We start from the raw sequence: 23,804 nt of genomic DNA on the forward strand, positions 1-23,804 counted from the left end.
ACCATGTTTTTGTAGATATTCTTTTGAAATATTAAATAAATATTTCTTAATATGATGTGATACCATTTACATCATTTGACTTTTAAGTCAAATTTGTATATATTAATCTTTTTAAATATAATTTAAATTTCATACTTTGTCTCTTTTAACCATTTTTCATATATATATATCTATATCTATATATTTATACTGTATACCCTCATTTGTATGTTTTCCAAGGGAGCTATCCTTAAAACTGCCATATGTGGCCCATTCAGTCCCACTTGAAGTCTTGTCCCACAGTCTCATAGAATTTGACATTAAATGGCCTATAAAACTCCTGCAGCTGCTCTATGACCTCCCGTTCGATCTGCACATGAGTCCTGCCCTTGGATTTACCGAGGCATCGCGGCTGGCTGCTGCTCTCCGGTTTCTTCAGGCAGGGGAAGCCTTTGGTTCGATTGAAGTAGAAGTGCTTGTCCGTGATTATTCGTTTCAGTCCCAAGAAGTCCTGAACGCGGCCCATCTCCCCCGCCGGATCCGTGATCAGCCGCTCTCCGCTCACAAAGTGCATCTGCGACGGGCGAAAGTACTGCAGCCAGTTTTCCAGGTGCAGAATGTACATCCCAATCCGGATTGCATTCCAGGACGTGTCGACCAGACCCGCACTCCTGTTCTTAAAGGCCAGCTCTTCAAAGGTTGGGATGTCGGGCTTCTTGGAGAGAGTCTGCGTGTAGTCGGAGATGGCTCTTGTGACTGGGTTACGCACCACAACAATCAGCTTGGTCTGGTGGGACATGCTGGCGATGCGTCTGGGAGCCTCTCTCGTGACGAAGTAGCTGGGAGTCTTCTCCAGTGTGATCTGGCTGTCTAGCGTTCGTGGCATCAGGCCCCTTTGGGAGGGAACACAGAGGATAAAATAACATGAATGAGTCAGCAGGGGTTGTTTTTCTGTCCAATAACATTTACACAGAATTTCTGTTGCATGGATGACAAAATAAAAACACATCTAAACTTTAAGCAGTGAAATATGTGGCCTGTCTGGGTGACCAAAAAAAAAAAGTTTCCCCTCAAAGTTCAAGAGTAGAAAATCGTTTTAAATTGAATTATGCTGTGTAACCATCAAACCATAATTGAACTACTTCAATTCAAAAACCTCATTCAGCAATATAAATTCTCTTATTGTAGCTATTTATTCAAAAGTACGACAAAAAAGCAAATTGTGTTAAAACCAAGATTCCACACTCCAATCATTCTTAACTGTAATGGTAACAACCAAAACCAATGGTTTACTGAAATGAAGCACATGCACACTATGTGAATTATGAATAGTTCTGCGCACGCACAAGTCCATTGATAATAACAATTAAAGGATCCAGCGGATTTTTTCTTCACTATGAAATATTTCTATTCTAATTGAGTGCACATTCACTACACCATCACCTGGATCACACCGCTTTCCTCCACCAGATACTGAGTGGACCTATACAAGGGCGAGAGCCAGTATAAAGTCGTTCGGATGTTTACAGCGTCCTTTTCTTTGTTTGCATTCGTGAGAGGTTTTCACACATAAACACAAAATCCACTAGTGAAAACTCGTGAAATTCCCCTATTCCCCAGGTTGGTGGTTTGATCCCCCATTCTGTTCTAGCAACATGTCTAAGGCCCCCCTTCAAATGAAAACGCATCGCTTTTGTTTTCGTTTCAGAAAAGTTTTGCAATTGCACAGCAGCGTTTTGAAAATGATCTCAGTTCACACGGAAATGGCAGAAACACTGAAAACGATATCGTTTTCATGGTCAACCACTAGTCGATGCTCTTATTTGTGTTTGTCATGAAACCACACAAGTACACGGACATTTGTGAAGACAGATGACACATTTGGATTGCTAGTCTGGGTGATTCTCAACTATAAAACTCCCAGGTCCCAGGAGAATATGAACTGAGAGTCACGACGCCGTTGTCATTGTCCAATTCAGATGCCTGAACCACCTCAACTGGCTCCTCTCAATGTGGAGGAGGAGCAGCTGAACTTTGAGTCTCCTCACTCAGCAGCCACCCTACAGAAAAAAAAACAACAGATTTTGTTCGCTTGTATCCACAATCTCATTCTCTCAGCACATGACCCATGAAGACTGACTGATAAACAGAGGGCTTTGATTTACAGCTCAGTACCTTTTTCGCCACAGCAGTGTGGTACAGCGCTCACATTAGCCACTGCCTGTCCGCTATGTAGTGAAGTAAAGTCCATTCACCATTTACCAATTGGAACGACACCAATTGGTGATTTTGGGCGAGATGAGGAATGGGATCGCTGATCACAAGACTGGAGGACGAGGAGCTCTACCAGCTGCACTGGGAGGTTGAGAAGAACACTCAGGATAAACACATCATGTGAGTATTTGTTGGATATTTAATGGTGACAGGACAGCTTGTACAACCAAAGCATGCATCATAATTATCATCATCACGCTGCCAAGATAATGGCTTTGCAAACCACAGGCAAATGATTGTATTTGTCATATTTGTCATGTGAGTTTTCCTTCCCGGCGCAATATGTCATTCTGCTTTGACACTTTGGTTCAATAAAAGTTGATTAATAACCGTCTGGTGTTGGCTGTTGAGACAATGAACGCCTCATTCAGAATACAGAGATCAGCCATACTTCACACATCCACAGCTCTGTGTTTCCCCGGACAGAAAGAGAGACCAGGCTGTACTGTCAGCACAATATCTTGGCAGTTTTGAGAAAACAATTCGCACATAGTTCTTTTAAATTGTTCTTTTACATTCACGATAACAGATGATACAGTGCCTGGATTCCTATCGCTATATTCACAGCATATGAATCAGCTCCTGCATTTCAGGTTTGTTGCCGCACAGTTCTGATGATAAATACCACACTTTCTTTATTATTACTGGAGGAAGGCTTCGATTAAAACCTAACCTTTCTCAGAGCTTTCTTTCTCAAGGTAGGGCCAGCCATAGGTTACCTCCAAAGTCTTAGAAATATTGATCCATTTAGCTTTATTTATGAATCTTGAGTTGTTGGCTTGCGTGCCTCAGGGCCACCAGGGAACTATTAATCTTTTATGAGAACAGCACCTTTTCAAGCAAACAGCTTTGCTACACACTAAGTTAAAAAAAAAGAAAAAGAAACTTGCAGGCATTTTCCAGGAGGTGCAAAATGTAGAGACCCTTGGCTGTCTGCTGAGGAGACTTGGCGTTATGAGGTTTCGAGCACTGACTGCAGCAATTGTTGCGTGGATCACAAAAGCATCTTGCGCATGTCTTAATAGAAAGCGCAACTGACAATGTTAACACGCACGCAGTGAAAGGTCACAGAGGGTTCTGGGTAAAACAGAACAAACAGCTACGGGAGTGCACATCTCCGTAGATAGAATGTTTGCACACACAGCGCAGTAGGGGGTCGTGCGATTCTTGAAAAAGGTAAAGCCGATGAATTATGAAGGTATCTGACAAAGGAGTTTTTCATTGCCGTTGGTTGTTTGGATACAAAGACAATGAAACTGCAGCAAGTCTGTCTCACAGACAAAGTTGAACGTCTGGTAACTTAGTTTGAGTTCAGGATTTTCACAGATGTGTATGGAGGTACATCCAGCCAGCATCTCTATGTTCTATCTACTTATTTACTAAAAACTACATTGTTTTCCCAGTGTGTCTGCCGTTGGTTGCCATGTGTTAAAAAGGTTGGTGTGTAAATGCAAAACGTTTCTGAAACAACGCGACGTTTCATGTGATACGTCGTGTAAAAGTGGCCGGAGAGACGAGAGGTCGAGCATTAGCATCAAAGCAATGCTCTGAGGATAAATTTGTTAAAAGTCAAATGCTGAAGGCTGCAGAGGTCGTCCTAATAAGAACTGTCCAAAGACTGACCTTAAGAGAGACACAGTGGCACGGAGGATTTCAGATCTCTGGTCAGATTAGGCTGAATATGAAACACACCGTCAAATCATTAACAGAAAAATAAATGCTGTAGATACATTTGGACATTATGGCGGCGTCATTACAAAGAGGATAGTGCTTAAATGGGATGTAGGTGCAAATGTGAGTGTGTGTAATTGACAGGTGACCTGTTAGTGGTGTAGACTGGCCTTCACTCATTATCAGCTGGGATTGGTCCCAGTTCTTCAATGAACAGATTGAGAAAGTGGATGGGATGTTGAATAATTACTTCATATTACCAACACAAGATATACTGCAATAGTTCAGCACTATCCTGCTGTCTTTAACAACCGTTTAAGTGTCTCTTTCTTTCTGTTAAAAGCACGTACAAATGACTGTGTTACATGTGGCGCTATATAAATAAAGTTGAATTGAATTGAATCTGAAAATAAAGATAGCTTTCTAAAATGCTACATCAACACACAAGTAACACTCAGTTTTCCATAAAATCCCACTTACATTGGGTGATATTAGCACCTTTTTTTTCCAAAGGCGTTAATGCATGCGCCGCACATTTGCAATAAAAACTGTGTGTGTGACTTGCATCTCAAAGATGTCTGACTATCCTGAGATATGGAGGAGGCAAGTGCAAACTGTAAAGGGCCGAGTAAAATGTTAAGATTTCAAAAGGATCCCACCTCTCCCCGCAGAGAAACGAGCACCACCATCGCCAAACAGAGACTGCACGCGCTTGCGGAGTGATTGTATCACACTGGCCTTTCATCAAATAACACACTGCAGGCCAAAACACATTCCTCCAAATATAGTTACTGGACAAGAAGATGTTGCTGAACTTGGGAGTTGCGCAGTGTTTCAGAAAAGTTGCCGTTTCCCATGTAGCCAGGGAGACGGAGTAGAAACGTTTCCCCCCCCCCAAAAAAAATCTAATTTTCCATCGTTTCTATCGTTTTCAAGTTGCTTTTTCAGTGGCTCCAAACGCCGTTGTTATGTAAACATACACTCAAAATACAACGATAGTTTTCCATTTACAGTTGCAAACATTAGTGAATGGAGCAGAATCTACGACACATACAACCGTTCCTCTGAAAACTGTTGAAGGGACTGTCGCGCTGAATGAGATAAGTGACACATGAATAAAAGGAAAAGCAGAAAGCTTGCACTTCAACTTGAAATATTTTTTTTTGCTGGCACTACAGCCTTATTTCTATAGGCGGGGAGTAACATTAGTCTGGTGAGTGACAAATACCTGTGACCCTCTCCATCTGAACAAACACAACAAAGAAGTGAGGCCACCACCACAAGTGCCTGTCTAGTCCTTGTGAATCTCTTACAGACGGCACACTTAATATTTTCTAACTAAAAGACTGCTGTTTGAAGTCTGAACATATGGCTCAGTCACTAAAATATAAATCTATCACCACTTTAAGGGTATCGGGGCCAGAACAGAGCTGAAGTCAATGATCCAAATTATTAAAATGCCACGATTTGCCTGACCGATTAATTAAATTACATAAATATTGACAGAATACGACAAAAAAACAGCAAAATAAGTGTGGCCATTACAAGTTAGATATACACATGGAAGGGTGTCTTTTGTGATGAAAGAGGAAACAGTGGGTGATGTTTAAAAGAAACGCAAAACAATAAAATATACAAATGATTTAATATATCATCGAAACAACAACCTTTACAACTTCACATTTAGGTGAAAATGTTTGCAATAACAGTGATAAATAGAATCAACACAACACTAAACGATACAAGTGCTTCAGTTGCAGAGACGTTTCTTTTACTTTCATACTAAACGCATTTTACTCCAAATGTAATTTACTGCTTCTGCTGTTAAGAAGGATCATTTCTTTTGACAAAAAATAAGATGACATTTAGCCTCCAAACTAATTTTAGAGCTTGTTCTGAGTCAGTTCCGGGTTAACCACATTAACGTGTAGCTACTTAGATTTTAAGATACATTTACTTGACATGTTATGTCGGTGAAGTATCTTCAGTCATTCACACACAAACAAGCAGACACATATTTATGCCTCTCCTGATTAGTTCATAACACATTAAAATCAGATTTGCATTAAATCTGAGTGAAAACTTTACCACAAAAGCCAAACGTCACAAGTTTAATGGACACACACACACACACACACACACACACACACACACACACACACACACACACACACACACACACACACACACACACACACACACACACACACACACACACACACACACACACACACTGTGTAAGTCTTTTAGATTTACTCTCTCTGTTGTATAAATCATCTAAAAATGCTCTATTATCTCTTTCTGAGTGGAGTTCCAGAATAAAAGCTGAAACAAAGCTGGCACAAATCACATGAAGTGACTGTTACGTCAGCACCAGACGAGGTGAAAACACAAATACTTTTGGGTGATTCCTCTTGCCTTTGCTTCATGACTCTTAATCTCTTGCTCTTTGAAGCACCACCTGTTGTCTTAGATCTGTTGTTTCACTCATTGATTTGGCGGGATTGTTTAACTAGCTGTAACTGCAGCCAAGGAGAAGAAAGCACGATGATCAAAGAAAGTTAGTCTGGGTTTTTTTTTTTCTTCACATTCAAACTCCCCGCCTCCTACGGTATAAAGGACACTTTCATGTCAGTGGGAGCAGCCTGGACCAATATGTTCCAAGTTGAATGTCTTAGAGTGATGTTAATGAGGAACACTAGGGGGTTGCGCCTGTGATATCTACCAACATTTATTTTTTATTTATTTTTTTTTTTTTTGATCCAGCATTTTGTAGTCAGGGCTCATGTCGAGGTTCATTTGTCTGGTTATCATAAAATTGGCATCTTTGTGTGAGCTGGCTCTGGTACAGCTGATTTCAAATGGATACATACTAACTTTTAATGGTTCGGCGCATCTTTTTATGCCCAAACAAAGTGTGAAAATATATATTTTTCCAAAATAAATCATGCAGCTCACTGGAAGACATGGCAGCTGCTGCCTCATTTGTGTGTCTGTTTGTCATTGTGATGGCAGGAATCAGGCCAGGAGGCGAACATGTGATACCTGAGGCAGGTGTCTGTACCAACCATCAGAAATGTTCTTTTTTAAGGATTCTTTTTTTTTTTTTTTCTCACATCATGCCCCCAAGACACAATCATCACTGCACACAGCATCTGAAATGAAAAGATAAAACTGAGGGCTTTTACAGCAGCAGATTTTGGCGTGCCTTCACCAAAAGCTGTTCGGTCCTCGGTGGATAATAATTATTTGCAATTACAAAATCGACACCATTCCAATGGAGTCGCTTCGAGGGTAGTAACTGTTTTTGGAAGTTAGACAGAAACTTTAAATGAATCTTAAACGTGAACATCTTGCTTTTTACGAACAGATACACACACCGTGATTAAGTGACATTTGAGTGGAGTGAAGTGCCTTGATTGATTACCACCTTCTCACTCTGAATCAACAGCAAATTCTTTGGGGTAATTTACAATCTTCTCCACGATTCTTGGTCAAACTTTAAGTCAAGATGAATTACAGGCTTGACTGTGACATTTTAATCACGCCGGGAAAAAACGAACTCAGGTGTGGAAGATCTGCCCAACACTGTAAATGAGACCTGTGTCAGGAGAACGGGGTTAAAGGCTCATTCATTACGCTTGTTTCAACGTTACGTCTGATACTGTAATTGCACAGAAAACATTGGGTATGGCAGGATTTATCACCGACACTGCTAAGTTGTATTTCATGTGATGAAAAGTGTCAAGTATAGAGAAAATAAAGCTGTCCATATTATTAAAGAGGGTCGTGTTAGGAGCTATGAGAGGTGAAGCTGTGTTTTTTAAGTGAGTTTTTAAAGACGAAAATTGGAACATTTGCATCTATTTTTGTAAAAGGTGAAGTAGTATTCTTTGCAGGATTTTTAAAATTCTACATTAAAAAAGTGGCTTTTTGGTTCTACAGGGAATAAAAAGCATCACTGAATTCTTAACTTCTTATCTTGGACGTTTATCATAACATTTCTTTTGCCTTTTAAAAGATATATCTCAGACATATGGTAGGTTTTTCTATTTGCTCTCCAGCTGCTTTTACACTTGTGGTTTTACACTTTGCAGCACATTCAGTAATAACAAAAAGTTTTCCTCTGCAGTTTGTATTTTGTCTTTCGCACATCTATTGAAAAAAAAAGACATTTGTTTTGGACAGATGACAAAGTTGGATTTCTATAATGGTTGACTCTATATATAAGTATAAAACTACCAAGTCCCAGGAACAGCGTTTCAAAAAGTTGAGTTTTCCCCAATATAACAAAGACCAAGTCGAAGCATTTTCAAAATGTGTTTTCAGTTGCTCTGCTGTCATGTAAAATCCCCAAAACGCAACAAAAGTTTTCCGTTTTCACTTGAAAACCTTGTGCTGCAAACACGGCCTCAATCCCTCTGAACTGAAGATGCTCACAGGAAGCCAGTGAACAAGAGGGTGAAGCCACTGATTCATAATCACATGTCAGCGTGGCTCCTGTTCCTCTTAGCTTTCGGGCATTTTATACACCCATCTGTGCCAGAGTCCTTTTAAAAATGGTCAAATTATTACATTTGATGACGGCACAATTGTAGTGTGATTACAGCCCTGCAGTACGAGACTGCAGAGTTCTGTCCTCAATCAATGTGTGAAAAAACAGACATAGAAATGTAGATTTCTTTCAGTAAGAAGCCTTCTGATCTCTTCCCTGTCACACCAGACAATTAGGTTAGAGAGGTAGTAAACGAATGTAAGTACCTCGGTACAATCATGGCCATCATGTTGATGATGGTGTGTATGTCAACCAGTGCATTCTGGTTCTTTTTATGGAAAACTGAGGAATTGTTTGATGTTGATTTGACTATTGTGAGTTTGAAAGTTTGATTGAACCTGTGCTAACGCCTTGCTTCACAAACAAACAGTCTGGAGAGAGTGGCTGAAATGTTTTGTAAAAGAAATTGGGCTGTTTGTGGCCCGTGAACAGAGATGTGTTTGAGTTGGTAGGTAGGTAGGGAGGTGGGTAGGTAGGTAGGGAGGGAGGGAGGGAGGGAGGGAGGGAGGGAGGGAGGTAGGTAGGTAGGTAGGTAGGTAGGTAGGTAGGTAGGTAGGTAGGGAGGTAGGGAGGTAGGTAGGTAGGTAGGTAGGTAATATATAATATAATCGCCATTACCTTTCATTAATGAACTGCCGCTCGCTGGAAGCTATGGTGTACATACTGTGGTGAACCTGAGAGAGCATGCCGGCTTCCTCTCTGAACAATTTATCTCCATTCTCGCTGGAGGTCTGAAGTTCACACTCAGGTATCTCTGGATGCTTCAATGTCATTATATAATGATTATTATTGAATTATCGGTCTACGGTTATTTCAAAACGCTGCCGATTCCCCTGTTAAGTTTGTGTACGGCATTATCTTGCGGTGCAGGCTTCGGCTGGGAGAACACGCCACTGTAAAAGTCAGTGCATTGCTGACTGAACCATATGAAAACAATAACTTCAAAATGACTAGAAAGGACTAGAGGACAGAAGTTCCAACGATGAGGTTTTGTTCTGGTCAATAAAGACCCAAACACAAAGAAACACAATTTCTGCAGATGCCATTATGTTACACTGCAGTCCAGCCTTCCTCTGCCACATTGCATATGTGTGTTATCCTTTAACTGCACAGAGGTGAAAAGTGCTGCATCACGCCCGGCGAAGCTGAGAAAGTGCAGAGAAACGGAGGACCGCGCTCTCGGCTCGTCGCAGACAGGTGTGTCTTGCTGAACAACTTCAACTTCTAAAGAGCAATGCGGGTTCATCAGGAATGCAGACCATCAGAACAAGTAAAGGTCAGCTTTGAATCATCTCCTTGAGAACAATCAATGAACTCAGAATTTATTACTGTCATTTCACTTTGGTTTGAACTTAAAAACAGACAGTTGTATCGAGTCCCCTCCAGACAGGCTCTCTGTACAGTTTTCAGTCTATAAATGAACCAAAGTCAAAAAAAAGAAGAAGAAAGAAGCCTGTTTTTTCAAATAGGAAACAAATGTCTTTAGTTTGTTTTGTATCAACAATCATGTGGAATTTATGTCTGCATAGTTGACCTCTAATTGTCTCTTAAGTTTAGGATGGATTAAAAATTTGTACATTCATTCATTCATTTTTGTTTCTTTCATGAAAGCAAAAATTGTGCACCAACAGTGCACCTTTAATTCCCATATAAACATATCCATGATTGGAAGGGAACAACCTTCTTTTTTTTTTTTTTTTTATATTGAGCTGCCGCTTACTTGAGAATAATATTGTGAGAGTATATTTTTCAGAAGCCTTCCACACAGTGATTATAGAACGACTCACTCATTTAGGCTCAATTTAAAATGCTGCGTTTTTCTGTTTTCATTTCAGGAACGTTTCGCATTCGCACAGCAACAGACGATGTCCGTTTTCGCAGAAGCAGAAGAAACGCTGAAAACGATGTAATTTTCAAGTTGGACCACTAGTGGTTGCTGTTGTTTTGTCTTGTTTTTTATAATGAAATCGCACACACGGGCACAGACAGCAATAAACGAAATATGCCCCATTTACACGACAATAGTTTCTAGTGAAACACTTGTGTTGTATTCTGGTGTTCGTTTACACAACAACGGTGCACAGAGTCACTGAAAATGCAGGGTGTCATTACTCCCAGTCAATATTCTCCAGGGACTTGGTAGTTTTGTAGTTGAGAATCACCTGTAAGAACAATCCACCTTAGTCGTCTGACCTATTGTTAATGTGCCGTTGCCATAGAAAAGAAAAACTTTTCAGAATTGAAAACACAAATACGATGCGTTTTCACTTGAAACGTACACGAGGCCACAGTTTAACTGAAGGTACATCCGTTAAATCAGAGTCAAATCGTAGTGCAACGCATGTTATTTTGGTCCACCTGAGTTCATCAGTCATTATTAAAGTTGGCTATTTCCTACTATTTTCTATCTCCAGGGTTTGGGATGCACTATTTAGCAACCATGCAGAACTTTCAAAAACACAGAAAGACAAACATTCATGAACAAATGAAGCCGCAACAAACTTGCTGAGATAAACCAAAAAAAAAATTGCTCTTGATAAAGTACACTGATGTTAATTAAAGGCTGCAAATACAATTCCCTACGTTGTAGACATCGGCTAATTCTCAAGAAATGCATTAAAGGGACCTTAACAAAATGTGATCCAACTTCAGAGCCATACATTCTACAATTTTTGACAATCAAACAATTGTGGTTCGCATTCTTGAACAAATCCACTGGTAGTATCATGCCAATCTTGACTGATGTCTTGAAAATTGGCCCACTTCCACACACTTTTCCTCAACAATCACTGGGCCTCCTATTTGAACATAGTCAGAAAGCAATTTTCTCTTGTAAGTGCAAGACAAACTACATTATTGCACTATTATTTTGGCTTCGATTGTTCCCACTTCGCTTGGGGAAAAAGGTGCATGACAGCAACCAAAATTGCACCCATCTGTTGGTCACACCGGGGTGTCATTTTGCTCATGGTTTGCTCTTTGCACTCAGTTTCAGGAAAACAAGGCACTTAGAATTGGTTTGGTTTCTTGGAACTCTTGTAAATCCTGCAGTGGGCCTCTGTGTAAATTGTATTTTTTCAGAAAGAACATATATCAAACTGCCGTTGGACAGTTATCTCGCTTTGTAGACTCAACTGTGAACTTTTGTTTTGTTTTCTTGTAAATTAAAGCAAACTGAGTGGGGCGGCTGCTCGCTTCATCACAGGATTGCTGTGCTGTGTGGTTTTGCTCTATTAAAGTGATGCATTTTTCCATGTTTGTGGGATATTAATGGATGCCCATTAATGCATTTTGTATCACAGCGGACGTTAAGCAATGTAAAACGGGGTTTCACTTCACTGGTTTTATGTAGGAACGTTGCACACATGGTAATATTTGACATGCATATTTCTAAAAGCAACACTATGCTATCGATATAGACTGGGTGTCATCAGTATGGAAGTCCAAAAGCAAATCCCCATTACTTTTAATTTATCATCAGTTTGAGCAGTGGGAGGATTTCAGACAAACTCTGATCTTTTAAGGATTTAACTTAGAAACCATAAATCACAGTGTGAAGTGTGAAGTGCCTCTGCCTGGGTGAAAAGAGGGGAGGAAGAGATTTAGAGAATGGCCTTTACTTCCCGAAGGACAACAAATGTTTGTCATTGCAAGGACTAATAATGAACCCTGGCCATTAAACAATATGCAGGCTCACAGGCTGACCACAGAGAGGCCTGAATCCAAGTATCCAATTCACGCTGTGTTAGTCTCCGGAGTAATTTACCAACAAAAACGGCCACACAATAAATTATAAGAAAAAGTCTCCTGGGTTCTCATTGCCAATGTGTTATCACAGTAAGCAGCAGGCAGTGTAATGATGGCGAAAGTCCTTGGTAATAGAAAAAAAGAAACTTCAGTGTTCAACAAAAGCGAACAATGCAGTTTAAAGCTGAAGTGGCAGTACTATGAGAATGCATGCAATGGCAGATTTTTGTTAGTGTGATTACTTTATCCAGATATCAGGCAATATAATTACTATTAGACTTTTTCAGCCGGGAAGTTTCTCATAGACGCTTCAGCGTTGATCTACTAAAGGTTTGCGTGTATAAAAATGGATGGAAAAATGGTATCTTTGTGACAGATGTCATATTGCATTTTTCTTTTCTATTTTTTTGGTTTACCAAATTCATATTTATTTGTTGTAAGATAAAATATATTGAATCGCTTCCTCCAAAACATGTCCAATTGGCTAAATTCAATCAATCCGTGGCAGCTGCAAGGAAGCATTTCCAGAAAATCAAGGTCTATGGTACGCATAACCTTTTTTCAATAATTTGAATACTCCTGTGTGTTAGTGATGGTACTCTCCATTCTCAGTACCCAAAACAGTCATGCAATATGAAAGTGCAATCTATCTCTGTGAGTGAAGCATGTTTTCTGCAGGATCTTAGTAAATCAGGTCCCGTGTATATTTCACTTGGACACAATAGTATTCATTTTAAAATCTGCTTTTGAGTACTATATCCACCCATCCATCCATCCATCCATCCATCCATCCATCCATCCATCCATAAATGTGATAATGCGTGAAAGGCCAGAGAAAACATCTTGAACACGATCACTTAGATCAGTAGAGTTACCAATTAACCACAAATACATATTTTTGAATACAAAAGAAAAAACATGAAAACTCAACAAAAAAAGGTTTTGTACCTGTAATTCAAATCTGGGTCTTTCTGTTGTGAGAACAGGATGTTTGGCCCCATTTTTTCTAAAATAATTTTTATTTTATCCAAATTTAAATGGATAGTTTTTTTTTTTACTAATTAATTAATTAAAAATGTAAGCACACATATATTCACATGGACAAAAAAACAAGTTGGACTGTTATGACAGTGACTGTCAACTATAAAACTATCAAGTCCCAAGACAGAATGGACTGGGAGTCATAACTGAGGTCTGAAGGCCATCATTGTTGTTATTGTCCATCTTCTCATGCATGTGCAGAAGAAGTATTTTCTACAGCCGTGGCGGAAATGCACAATAGCAGCATTTCTGCAAAGTTATCTTTTCCCTCATTTCCATGGAGACAGAGTGTTTTGAAAAAGTTCCACCTTCTGCCATAGAGTTATAATTAAAAAAAAAAAAATCAATGTTATTGTGATTTTTAGGGCCTAAGCTGAAAAGAGTTACTGTGAGTAATATCAAAAAACAAACATGCAAACTCTCCACAGAAAGTAAACACAATTAAAACAAGGTCTCTTCACTGAATGGAGAAAAAGCTAACGCGTCTACACTCTGTAGTTGCTTATTATTTAAGTTGGTATTTCTGATTAATTTGTTTGCATAAGTAGATCTACTGTTTCTATGACGATTGTCAAACACCACGCTGTCCCACCACAGGGTCCAATCTGGTCTGAACTGAAGAGTGTGACATTACAAAGAAGATATTAACTCAGTTATGTTTTTGTTTTTTTAGGAATGTTGCTCATAATTTGTCCATTAGGAGGAGGGAGGTTATCCATGTGCTAATTGCTAGTGAAAGAGCATTAGCAAATGCTAATTGAGCTAATGCTAATATTATGAGTTCTAATTTATTCTCTTTTTTTTCCTGCTCTTGCCCTTCTAAAATCAAACTTGCGCCTGAACTGTATTGACTTGACAACTGTGGTTTAAATGTTTACGGACATTTTTAAATCAAATGTTTTTTGATGTATGTTGCAAATAATTTGTCCTGAGAAGCCAATAGCCCGCACAGACCTCTCCCTGCTCTTCAAAGCCATTAACAGTTTGTATTACCTGGCTTTGCCTGTTCAGAGAAAATGTTCCTGTGCTGCATGATTCACATAATGTCTGTGTCACTGCGGTTCCCAAAAAATTGCATCTTCTCCTTTTGTGATATGACAGCAAAGATACAATCTCCGCAAGGGAAACCTGCTCTATTATTAAACTATCACTCACTTGTATTACAGCCGTGATGACATCTGATCATTAATCACCAGCGTCAGAATCCCGCCACTTCGAAAGTCTATTAAGAGTTAACAAAGAGCAGTCTGGGTGATTACAGCAGTCCTGTGGCCAATTCAGCTCGGTGGAGGAACAGAGGTGAATAACAATTTCCAGTCCTGAGAATCATGCATCGACTTCTCAGGATTTAATTGAGGACAAATTGGTTTAATATACTGAACCAGATCTGCAAAACAGGACCTCTCTGACATCATTGTCATATGATAGAATCTAAACAACTTCATTGCAACACATTTTAAGAGCGCAGCAGTTTCAAAAAGAGGGGATATAATATCCGACCTTCAACAAAATCCTATTTAACTGCTGTCATTTCAACTCGAGGCTCTTGTTTTCCTTGAAATAACAATTATTCATGGACTGGCCTGCAGAGGGAAATGACTGACACTTGCTCTCCTTGAGCAATAACACGTTCAATTGAACTGAGCTATGAGCTGTCACATTAACATGTGGCGAGGCAAAGTATCCATGGACACCGAAATGAAGACACTCGGATGGGTGAAGCCTCTGAAATCTCAAACTGCACCAAGCGAGATGATGATTGCTGCTCATTTTGTTTAGTTTCTAAATAAATTGACGACTGAAATTCCAGCTGACACGTTCAATCTCACCTGGAAAAGACCTGAGAATGCCTTGTTTTCATGTAACATGGTTTAAATTGTGACACTGTGGGAGTTCTAATCGGTGATGGGCTGATTCAATTTCATCCTTGCACACTTCCCTTCAGTTTCCACCCGATTTGTGTGGCTTCAAGGCAGTTTCTTGAATTTCTTGAATCTACGTCAACACTAGAACCTGAAGCAATCCTTCCTGGCTGTACAGTGTAGCCTGCAGCAATGTGACAGTCAAGGATATTTATAAATGGAGAGCAGATGGATTGCACATCTTTAGAAGTTTTCACTCTTTACTTGGATTGTGGGGAAAGTACAAAAAGTACACAGAAAGTGGAGAAAGGCGAGGGGAAGCTCAGACAGGATTTGATCCCCGGTCAGCAGAGACACTATGAGTTTGCCAAAGGGGGGGAAGTTAACAAGCTGACAATCTCTAAATGTAAGCTAAGGATCGCTGACTGTCGGATATTTCCACAATCACACTGTCTATAAAATGCCAGAGTTATTTTGATGGTGCCATTTGGGGGAGCGACTCCGAAAGTCCAAATTTAATGATACTTCCAATGCTTTGAGGACACAGAGTGACAGGAAGACGTCTGATATCTGCCATGTCTGACCAGCAGCAAAGCTGCTTTCAGGTCTGCAACAGTCACATGTCGGCTTGCAATTTATGGAGAAAGAAATAGATAAACTCTGTGTCAAGTATGACGTAGGACAGGGCAGATTGGCAGTGATGCTGCATATTTTATCTTTTGCAGCAGGTGAGCTGCATGCTAGCTTCCTGCATGATGTCATCCATACTATTGGAGGTGTGCGATGCGTTGTGGTTGAATAACATCATTTGGCATGATGTGATTAATTTTTAAACATTGACTAGGGTTGTAACTTTGTCCTCAGAGAATCCCCAAAAGACCTGCTTTTTGAACACCAGTGGCACGATGGATGTTTTTTGAATGTTGACATGCATGAATCAAACTCTACTCAGCCCACCTTTCCATTTTCATTGATTCCCGTCTTTTAAAGTCGCACACTGACAGCAGCTTATGTATCATATAAAATTCACTGGATGAGTTTCACGCATCCATAAAATCCTTAATGACATCGTCAATAATAACAGTGTCTCCAAACTGTTCACAGACTCTATAATATGTACAGCATGTTTTCCCCATTGCATCCGCTTTCATCAAAAAAGCAAGTTAGAGCAGAGACGCCAGAAGCACTGACGTAAAGAATGAAAGTAGCTTGACCGCCGAGGACCTGAAGCAACAGGTATGCAACTCTCCCTGCAGAGTTAGAGACGTGACCGTGTTAATAATATCGATTGAAGACCCCTGACCAATGCAATGCACTTGTGAAGCATCTCACATAGTCATAGTGATAGACGTAGCAGATATGCATCCAGAGATCTCAATGGGTTACATGCTGTACATTTCGTTGTGCTTTGAGTAACAGTGCTCTATTTCTTGCCCTTATCATTTTTTACATCACATGACTTCAGACTTCTGTACCGTGACAGCCAGGTATGAACTCAATAGGACTGTTAATCCACAACACTGTTTTGTGAATTAATCTCAAATTCATATACATATATCAGTTAATATGAATTTATTTAAAGGTCCCATATTAAACCATTTTTTAACAATTTCACGCAGGTGTCAGAGGTTCAACAGCATTGTATTCAAAGTGTATTGCCCCAAATCCAGCTTTGGACCTGGATTTCAGCCGGTCTAAAAATCCCTCTTGTGAGCTCTACTGAGAAGAGGCTGTTTCTGTGTACAATCAGCTGTGTAGAGAATTTATTTAGTATATGAGTAATCTTTGTAAGTTTCTATCTTCCTGTGTGAGGGTCATGGTGAGTACCCACTGCCAGGGGGAGTGGTTATTTCCCCACATGAGGTCATGAAGGAAAAACCTCTGAATGACCTATTTGAGCACATATTCACTAAAAAGTGGAGCGAGATAACAGACTTTCTTCACCTTTGGGGCCTCATACACAGGCCATGGGGAAAATATATGTCTGTTAGAAAACCATTATAAAGTGAATTTTGCACAATATGGGACCTTTAAATCACAGGCCTCCATCAAGCCTGCGCTGTTCACACAACTGTTCGCTGTATAATAAGACCAGGGATGGAGCTTGATTGGTTTCCGACGTATGCACCATTAAATTATTTCTATGTATAATTATACTGAATCAAAAGTAGAATTTCTCTGTTTCAGGCTGGTTTCAGTTGGGAAATGTCTCAAAAAGAGTTGTTTGGTAATTAATGTTAACCACTACATGTCTCTTTGCTGCATGGGAATGAAGACAGCTCATTAATAATGCAGAGTTCGGCCTGACCGCCCCTCGCTCTGTAATGTGTGGTTTTCTGTGTTAAATGAGAACCATCTAACTTTCTGTCCTCATCAACCTTTCTGATGATACTGTTTCCAGAGCTCCCTGCCTCCCCGAGCCAATTAATGGGGACCTGGAGAATATCCGTAGCCTCTTGTACGACTTCAACCCTTCTCGGAGAAGAAACTGGAAGTGTCTCCGACTCCTGTGAAATCAATAGAGCTAAGATGCCCTTTTAAGTTTTGATGGTGTGTAGCAATGTGTTTTTTTTGTTTGATCTTTATCATTCTGTGGAGAATGGGGGAGGAAAAAAAAAAAAAAGAAGGAAAAAAGGTGTGAGAAAATTGGTGGCGGAGAAATGCCAGTTTCATCAGGTCCTGTATGGTTATGAGAACACCCTCATACAGAATAAATGAGGCCATGTGTGTGTTCTGTTCAGGAGGCACAGTAATGAACACTGCACCATTTTTCTTCTGAGCCTAAATGGCCTGTCACACGCTTAATGTAACAAGACAGACTGTGCCGAACAACTGGCCGCTGCATTGAAACCCAGCACAGTTAATTTGGTGTTGCATGTATGTTTTGAATGTTTTAACAGATTTAAGTTGTTGGGAACGTGTCGCGAGAAATAAGTAAGGGGTTTCAAATGGATCAAAGAAAATCGGTTGTAGTTGTATCTCGGGGAGAAATGTGTGGAATTTGTTTTTTGCGGTGGCGTTTTCATCCTGTGATGGTAGTTTTACCCTGTCATTTTCTTTTGTTTTCTTGTTTTTAACCTGCGATAGTGTTTTTTCTGTGAAGCAGTGAAATGGAGCCCTATGCCTCAGGGGATAATAACGTTGACTCCATTTATCTAAACAGCTGATGACATAAAAAAGGGGACACTTTGTATTTAGAGCATATTATTACATAAATTAATAGTGGTGTAGACGAATCTCTGTGTTCAGTTTGCACGTTTTCCCTGTCCGTGTACTCTAAGTTTCCTCCCATTATCGGGGGGGAAAAAAAAGATGCATTTGAGGCTTTTTGCGCCTGGGCCTTTGCATGACACCTTATGTCATCATATTAAACAGTATATAGAGAGTAGGTGTTGTTTTGCAGTTGCAAAGAAAAGCTTGTAACCACAGGTCTGTTAATTCTGATCCCACTTCTGATGTGTCATCACTCTGGGTCCTGAGCAAGGCTTTTCAACTCCCTGGTCGCATCAGGAAGGGCATCCGGCATTAACTTGAGCCAAATCCAACATGCGGCTCACTATGATTTATTGTGGCAACCCCAGAGGAGATGCAGCTGAAATGCACTCTCTCATTACTTAAATGAAAGTTAATAATCAACTTTCACGCTCAATTACATCGATTCATCAACAGAAAATTATCAGACGATGATTTTGATCTTAGTTCATAATGTGAGCCTGATGGAGGTAAAGTCAGAGCTGATGATTGAAGTCTGATCCCTGAACGCATCATATAAAAACGTTTTCTTTATCCTCTGGGAACCAAGACATCCCCATCCAATCTTTTCATTCATCCGTCCCGCATGCCGAGCTGTTTTATCCAACTTAGAGTCAATGGCAATAGTGTAAGGTGGAGAAGCCACAGGACACGTCACCCATCCATGGTCATGTCACAATCACTCCCACGTTCACTGACAATCTACGTTGGAAAATTAATTCAAGAAGCATCAACAGTACAAACGGTTCCACATAAGAAAGACTCAAAAATCAAATCAGTTCCAGCCCCCCTCCCCGTGATAATAAAATGGACACAGCCGTATAGAACATGGACGGATCTTCGGTTGGAGGTAGTTGTCTCAGATAAATTAAATGAAAGACACTTCATGTGACATGCTGCCACCAACCCAAACAAAGTGACAGAAAATCACTAACAGTATCTTCTGTTGACTGTCAGGTTAAATAACTTTGCTTCAGCCTCAATTAGTTTGTTTGCTGGGTACAGAGTAGTATTTAAGTATATATTAAAAAAAAATAATGAACTGTCAGCTTCTGACAAGTGCGCAATATACCAACTTTGTAATTTCCCACAAGTGGAGTAATATCAGCTTGGGACTGTGATTTATTTTTTGTTAAAAGTTAGAGTGACGATAAAGAGAGTCTATAAAACCCCAAAGCTCTGACCAAGTAGTGCGCTTGGCGATGGAGATAGTGATTGTTGCTGAGCCGCATTAAAATTATAGATTGTGATGATGGAGGATGCAGAGACAGTGAATGGACTCATGGCGGGACGCCTGAAGCGTTCCATGTCTGATCTGGTGTGTGGAAGAAGCAGAAAAATGGCTGCACAGCTGTTTTCCCCCTCGCTGCGTACTCGCTTTGCTGTCTTCAGATGTAATTCAGATGTTTAACTGATGTTTGGCTCTCCCGCCGTGTTGTGTAGATGCTCGTTAATAAAGAAAGACTGATGAATAATACATTCGTACAACTGACTAAATGACACTGTCTACGTTTGGCCACGTGAGCGCGTGCGTTTTCATAAATTAAACAAGCCTTTCAGCAGTGAAAAGACTTATCCTCTGGGCCCATATTGAAAGTGCACTGAGGAATTTGCTGAAGTATTTGGCTTTGCAGCGCTGCGCTGTTAATTGGTACTGAGACGAGCGGTGTTGTTTGTGAGAGCATTACGTTTACGTCAATATAATATGCTAAATGCACACAACAGTAAAAACCATATGACCATAAAGAAGCGCCTTGGGAAGTTTTATTTTCTACTGAAAAAGCAGAATGCTGCTTCCAGTGCCTGCAAATAAACTCAAACCTCAGTTTGATATTTAAAAATAATTAGGACCATTGAGATAATTGTTTTAGGTGTAAAATAGTATCTACTATCATGGATAAAAACAAACAAACTGCTTGCCATTCCCATACTGCTAAAAGGCAAAGTATTCCTTTACTTGATTAATAATTCTTATTTCAAGCAAAAATCTAATGGGGGAGATTTCAATAAATAAAGCCTCCGTAAGGCTGCAATATGTTTTGAAAACCAGAAAAAAGGCAACAAACTTTTTAAAGTTTGTTAATTATAAGCGAGGGGATGATGATGTTTAATATTTCTGGAATATCCATTAAAAATCATAAAATATCAGATACAATATCGAAATACAAGTGATTTTGGCCTAAATTGAGGCAGAATAAGATTTACACGCTTGTGATTACTTTTGATGTAAAAATAATGGATTATTGGATTACACAAGGCAAATTATAATTAATATGAGATTTGTTTGAGAGAGTAATTGGTATCTGTATAATTATCAACCAATAATAAATTGGAGTTGCTCTGAAATATAGAATTTCAAAATAGATTTTTTTTTTTTTTTGGTCTCACGATATCATAAATATATCCAGTAAAGTTAGACACAGATCACTGGAAATAGAGTAGATGTGCTCGTACACATACATATATGTCAATAAATAATGATATATTAAGTTCCTTGACATCAATTCACCAACACAGGAGACTACACTTTGAGTTATTCCTCATATTTATTAATTCAGTAACATCATAGCCCCGGTTCATTAGTTGGAGGATAAAAAGGACATATTCTCAATGTGTAGCTGTTTGTGTGATGACACCAGCACACTAATAATCTTTGTGGTGGATGGTTTTGTATCTGCATGACTGCACTGTGATATTCATTATCAAGAATGCATTATTGTTTCATTTGCCTACATTTTTCATGTCAAACGAGCTCCTGGAGTAGAATTATTCAAACCAACTCTCATTTTTCTTTATCCAAACTCATCAAATAAAAAACTAGATGAACCAATTACTGAATAATTAAGAAGCTTTGTTCTTACTCAAGCTGATTCAAAACGCAGCCACAAACACAAGCCTAGTTATTTTGATTGAGGATACCCAATGTTTGTGTCAATCAGCCACGACCATGACGTAACAAACACACAGAGCACAGTTAAATTTGGAGTGGTTAGTTCAAGAGGACACAAATTCAAATGTTAACGTCAACCATTAATATTGAAAATGCAAATCCAGGCATCTGAAGGTCGAGACAAGGAACCGAACATGTCACACGCTGTATTTAAGAGAAGATATGAGCAAACTATCGTCTGAGCCTTGATGGACAGGTGCTGGGATACAGAATAATTTGCTGAAACTCTGCTCTTCATTCCTGCATTGCAGCACGACGACAGACTTTCTCACTTGTTTCTCAGTGTTGGAAGCAGTGGCACAGCCCCACAGTGGTGGCATTGTGTACACGTGGGTGGACAGCTCCAACAATCAAATGCAATGCAACTCAACACCATCACACCTTTTAAGAAGAACATTTGTAGACTGGAGGGAGAGATTTTCCCCGCTGCCTGGAAACAGCCAGTAATCATTTGGCTTTTTGTTGAAAGTAACCATAGACTTTCTGCATCCTATTTGAATGGCATGCTTCTTTTTGAAGCTTGTTCATAAACTAGAGGGCGGATTGAAAGGTCATTTTCCCAAAGGTTCAACTGGAGGTGCCTGCATAGAAACCTCAAGAAGTAGCAGTGCACTTCATGAGGAGGGGTGGAAACCTTGTTGCACCGTGTGAGCCCCTTTTACCTTTATCAAACTGCGAGGGAACATTTTGTGCCAGCGTTTCGCCTGTTTGAACGCAGTTGGCAACCTGGGGGGTGCCTGTGTCACTGGTGGTGTTGGCTGTGATATTTCTTTTTGTGTGTGTGAACCACATCACCCTACATCAGCCTTATGGCGCTGTCTGCTCAGTGTCATCCAGCTCAGCTGACAGCGAACATGAGCAGCACACGGGGAAAGAGGGGGAAAAAATGACTTTAGAAAAGGGGAGATCAAATGTGCACCAAGGATATGTGTGAGTTCTTCTCAACAGATTGCTTATGTTTAGACTGAGCATGGTGGAGTCATGGTACACTTAAAATGAATGTCAGGCTGCGATGCACAGTAAACAACTTCTCTCATGTTTGAGAAGGATGGGGTCAATAAATAGAAACGATTGTTTCAGATGTCCACAATTAGGTTATTATGATATTTTTGATACGTATGGGGTTTTTTTTTTTGGCCTTACAAGTGCATCAATTTGTGCATATGATTTACACAGATGCTTTTATCATTATTATAGATCTGTTGGTTAAAATGATATAGTGTTGTCGAATGATTTATTGGGAAAATGCTCGGAAAACAAGTTTAAGTGAATGAATAAATAAACTGGTGACCAGTTCAAGGTGCATCCTACCTTTGTCCATTGTTATCTGTGATATGGGACCCTGGACCGGATAAAGCAGTATAGAAAAATGGATAAATAAACCATCTTCAGCAAAACATCTCATGTCACATGATTCCAACTGAAGAAATCCCATTTAAACTAGACAATAAACTGAATCATTAGAAGATCTTTTTAATATTGAGAGGTATAATTATCTATGGTTTCTAATGAAACGGGGGGGGGGGGGGGGGGGGGGGGGGGGGGGGGGGGGGGGGGGGGGGGGGGGGGGGGGGTGGGCTGGAGACATTTGTTCCCCTGTTATAGTGTAAAAGATGAATATAAAGATTCTTTAGCAGAGAAACAACAACGCAAAAAGTCAATGAAGTAAAAAAAAAAAAAGAAAGTAAAATCACAATGCTTGTTTCATATCTCCTCACCTGTACCAGTCCAGCCCTCTGTCGTAGTTTCTGTCAAAAAAGTGCGGCTCAGTTCCCAGTGCGCGCACATCTGGATGTATCCGGATGAACTCCAGCACCGCCCTGGTCCCCCCTTTCTTCACACCGACGATCAGGGCGTTGGGGAGCTTCTTGTTCCCGTACTTCTGTGCAAAACTCATATTTCTCAACTTGAGGTCAACCAAGTGTCCTGCAGACAGGAGCGGGGCTTTGGTTTGCTCTCGGAGTGCGCTCGTTCCTCGCTGGGCAGCTGCGGACTCCTGCGCAGCGGATCGGACTCCCAGCGACGCGCACTGATCCAGCTTCCCCAGAAGTTTCTTCCCACCGGCGTTCTTGCTCGGCGGGCATCGTTTCCCCTCGTACGCCTGGCTTGTCATAACTGTGCCGCGACAGAAGAGGATACTATAGCACAGGTAGGTGCAGGAGAGTGACACGGTGAATATGAAGGCGAATCTGGCGCTGAATCTGTTCGCAGATGAGAGGAACCTATGTGCCATGTCGCCATGGGTTCAAAGTGCTGCATGGCTTTCCATCGGAGTCTCCCTCCCTCTGTCGGTCTGCGGACGGAGTCAAGCGATGATACAGGTTCCAAACTCTTCCCGACTGGCATGTGAGAATAGGGGAGGGGGCTTCTTGGAGGTTTCAGTTGCGCACGAGTCCCCTCATCTCTTCTCAGACGCTGCGTAACTGCGAGAACAAACTTGGAGCTGGGTGTCAATACCGCTGGGAGAATTGGG

General features: G+C 40.3%; 1 protein-coding gene across 1 annotated transcript; it reads right to left on the reverse strand.

Moving 5' to 3' along the window:
- Positions 1–253: 253 nt before the first annotated feature.
- Positions 254–23,564, reverse strand: hs3st2 (heparan sulfate (glucosamine) 3-O-sulfotransferase 2; the record flags this gene model as incomplete). The annotated part of the gene is made up of 2 exons (XM_080488186.1): positions 254–872; positions 23,050–23,564. The coding sequence occupies 2 exons, from the start codon at positions 23,562–23,564 to the stop codon at positions 254–256; spliced, it is 1,134 nt and encodes a 377-aa protein (XP_080344312.1).
- Positions 23,565–23,804: the final 240 nt, after the last annotated feature.

This window comes from Lipophrys pholis (genome assembly GCF_963383615.2).
Source record: "Lipophrys pholis genome assembly, chromosome: 19".
In the NCBI taxonomy this organism is placed as follows: Eukaryota; Metazoa; Chordata; class Actinopteri; order Blenniiformes; family Blenniidae; genus Lipophrys; species Lipophrys pholis.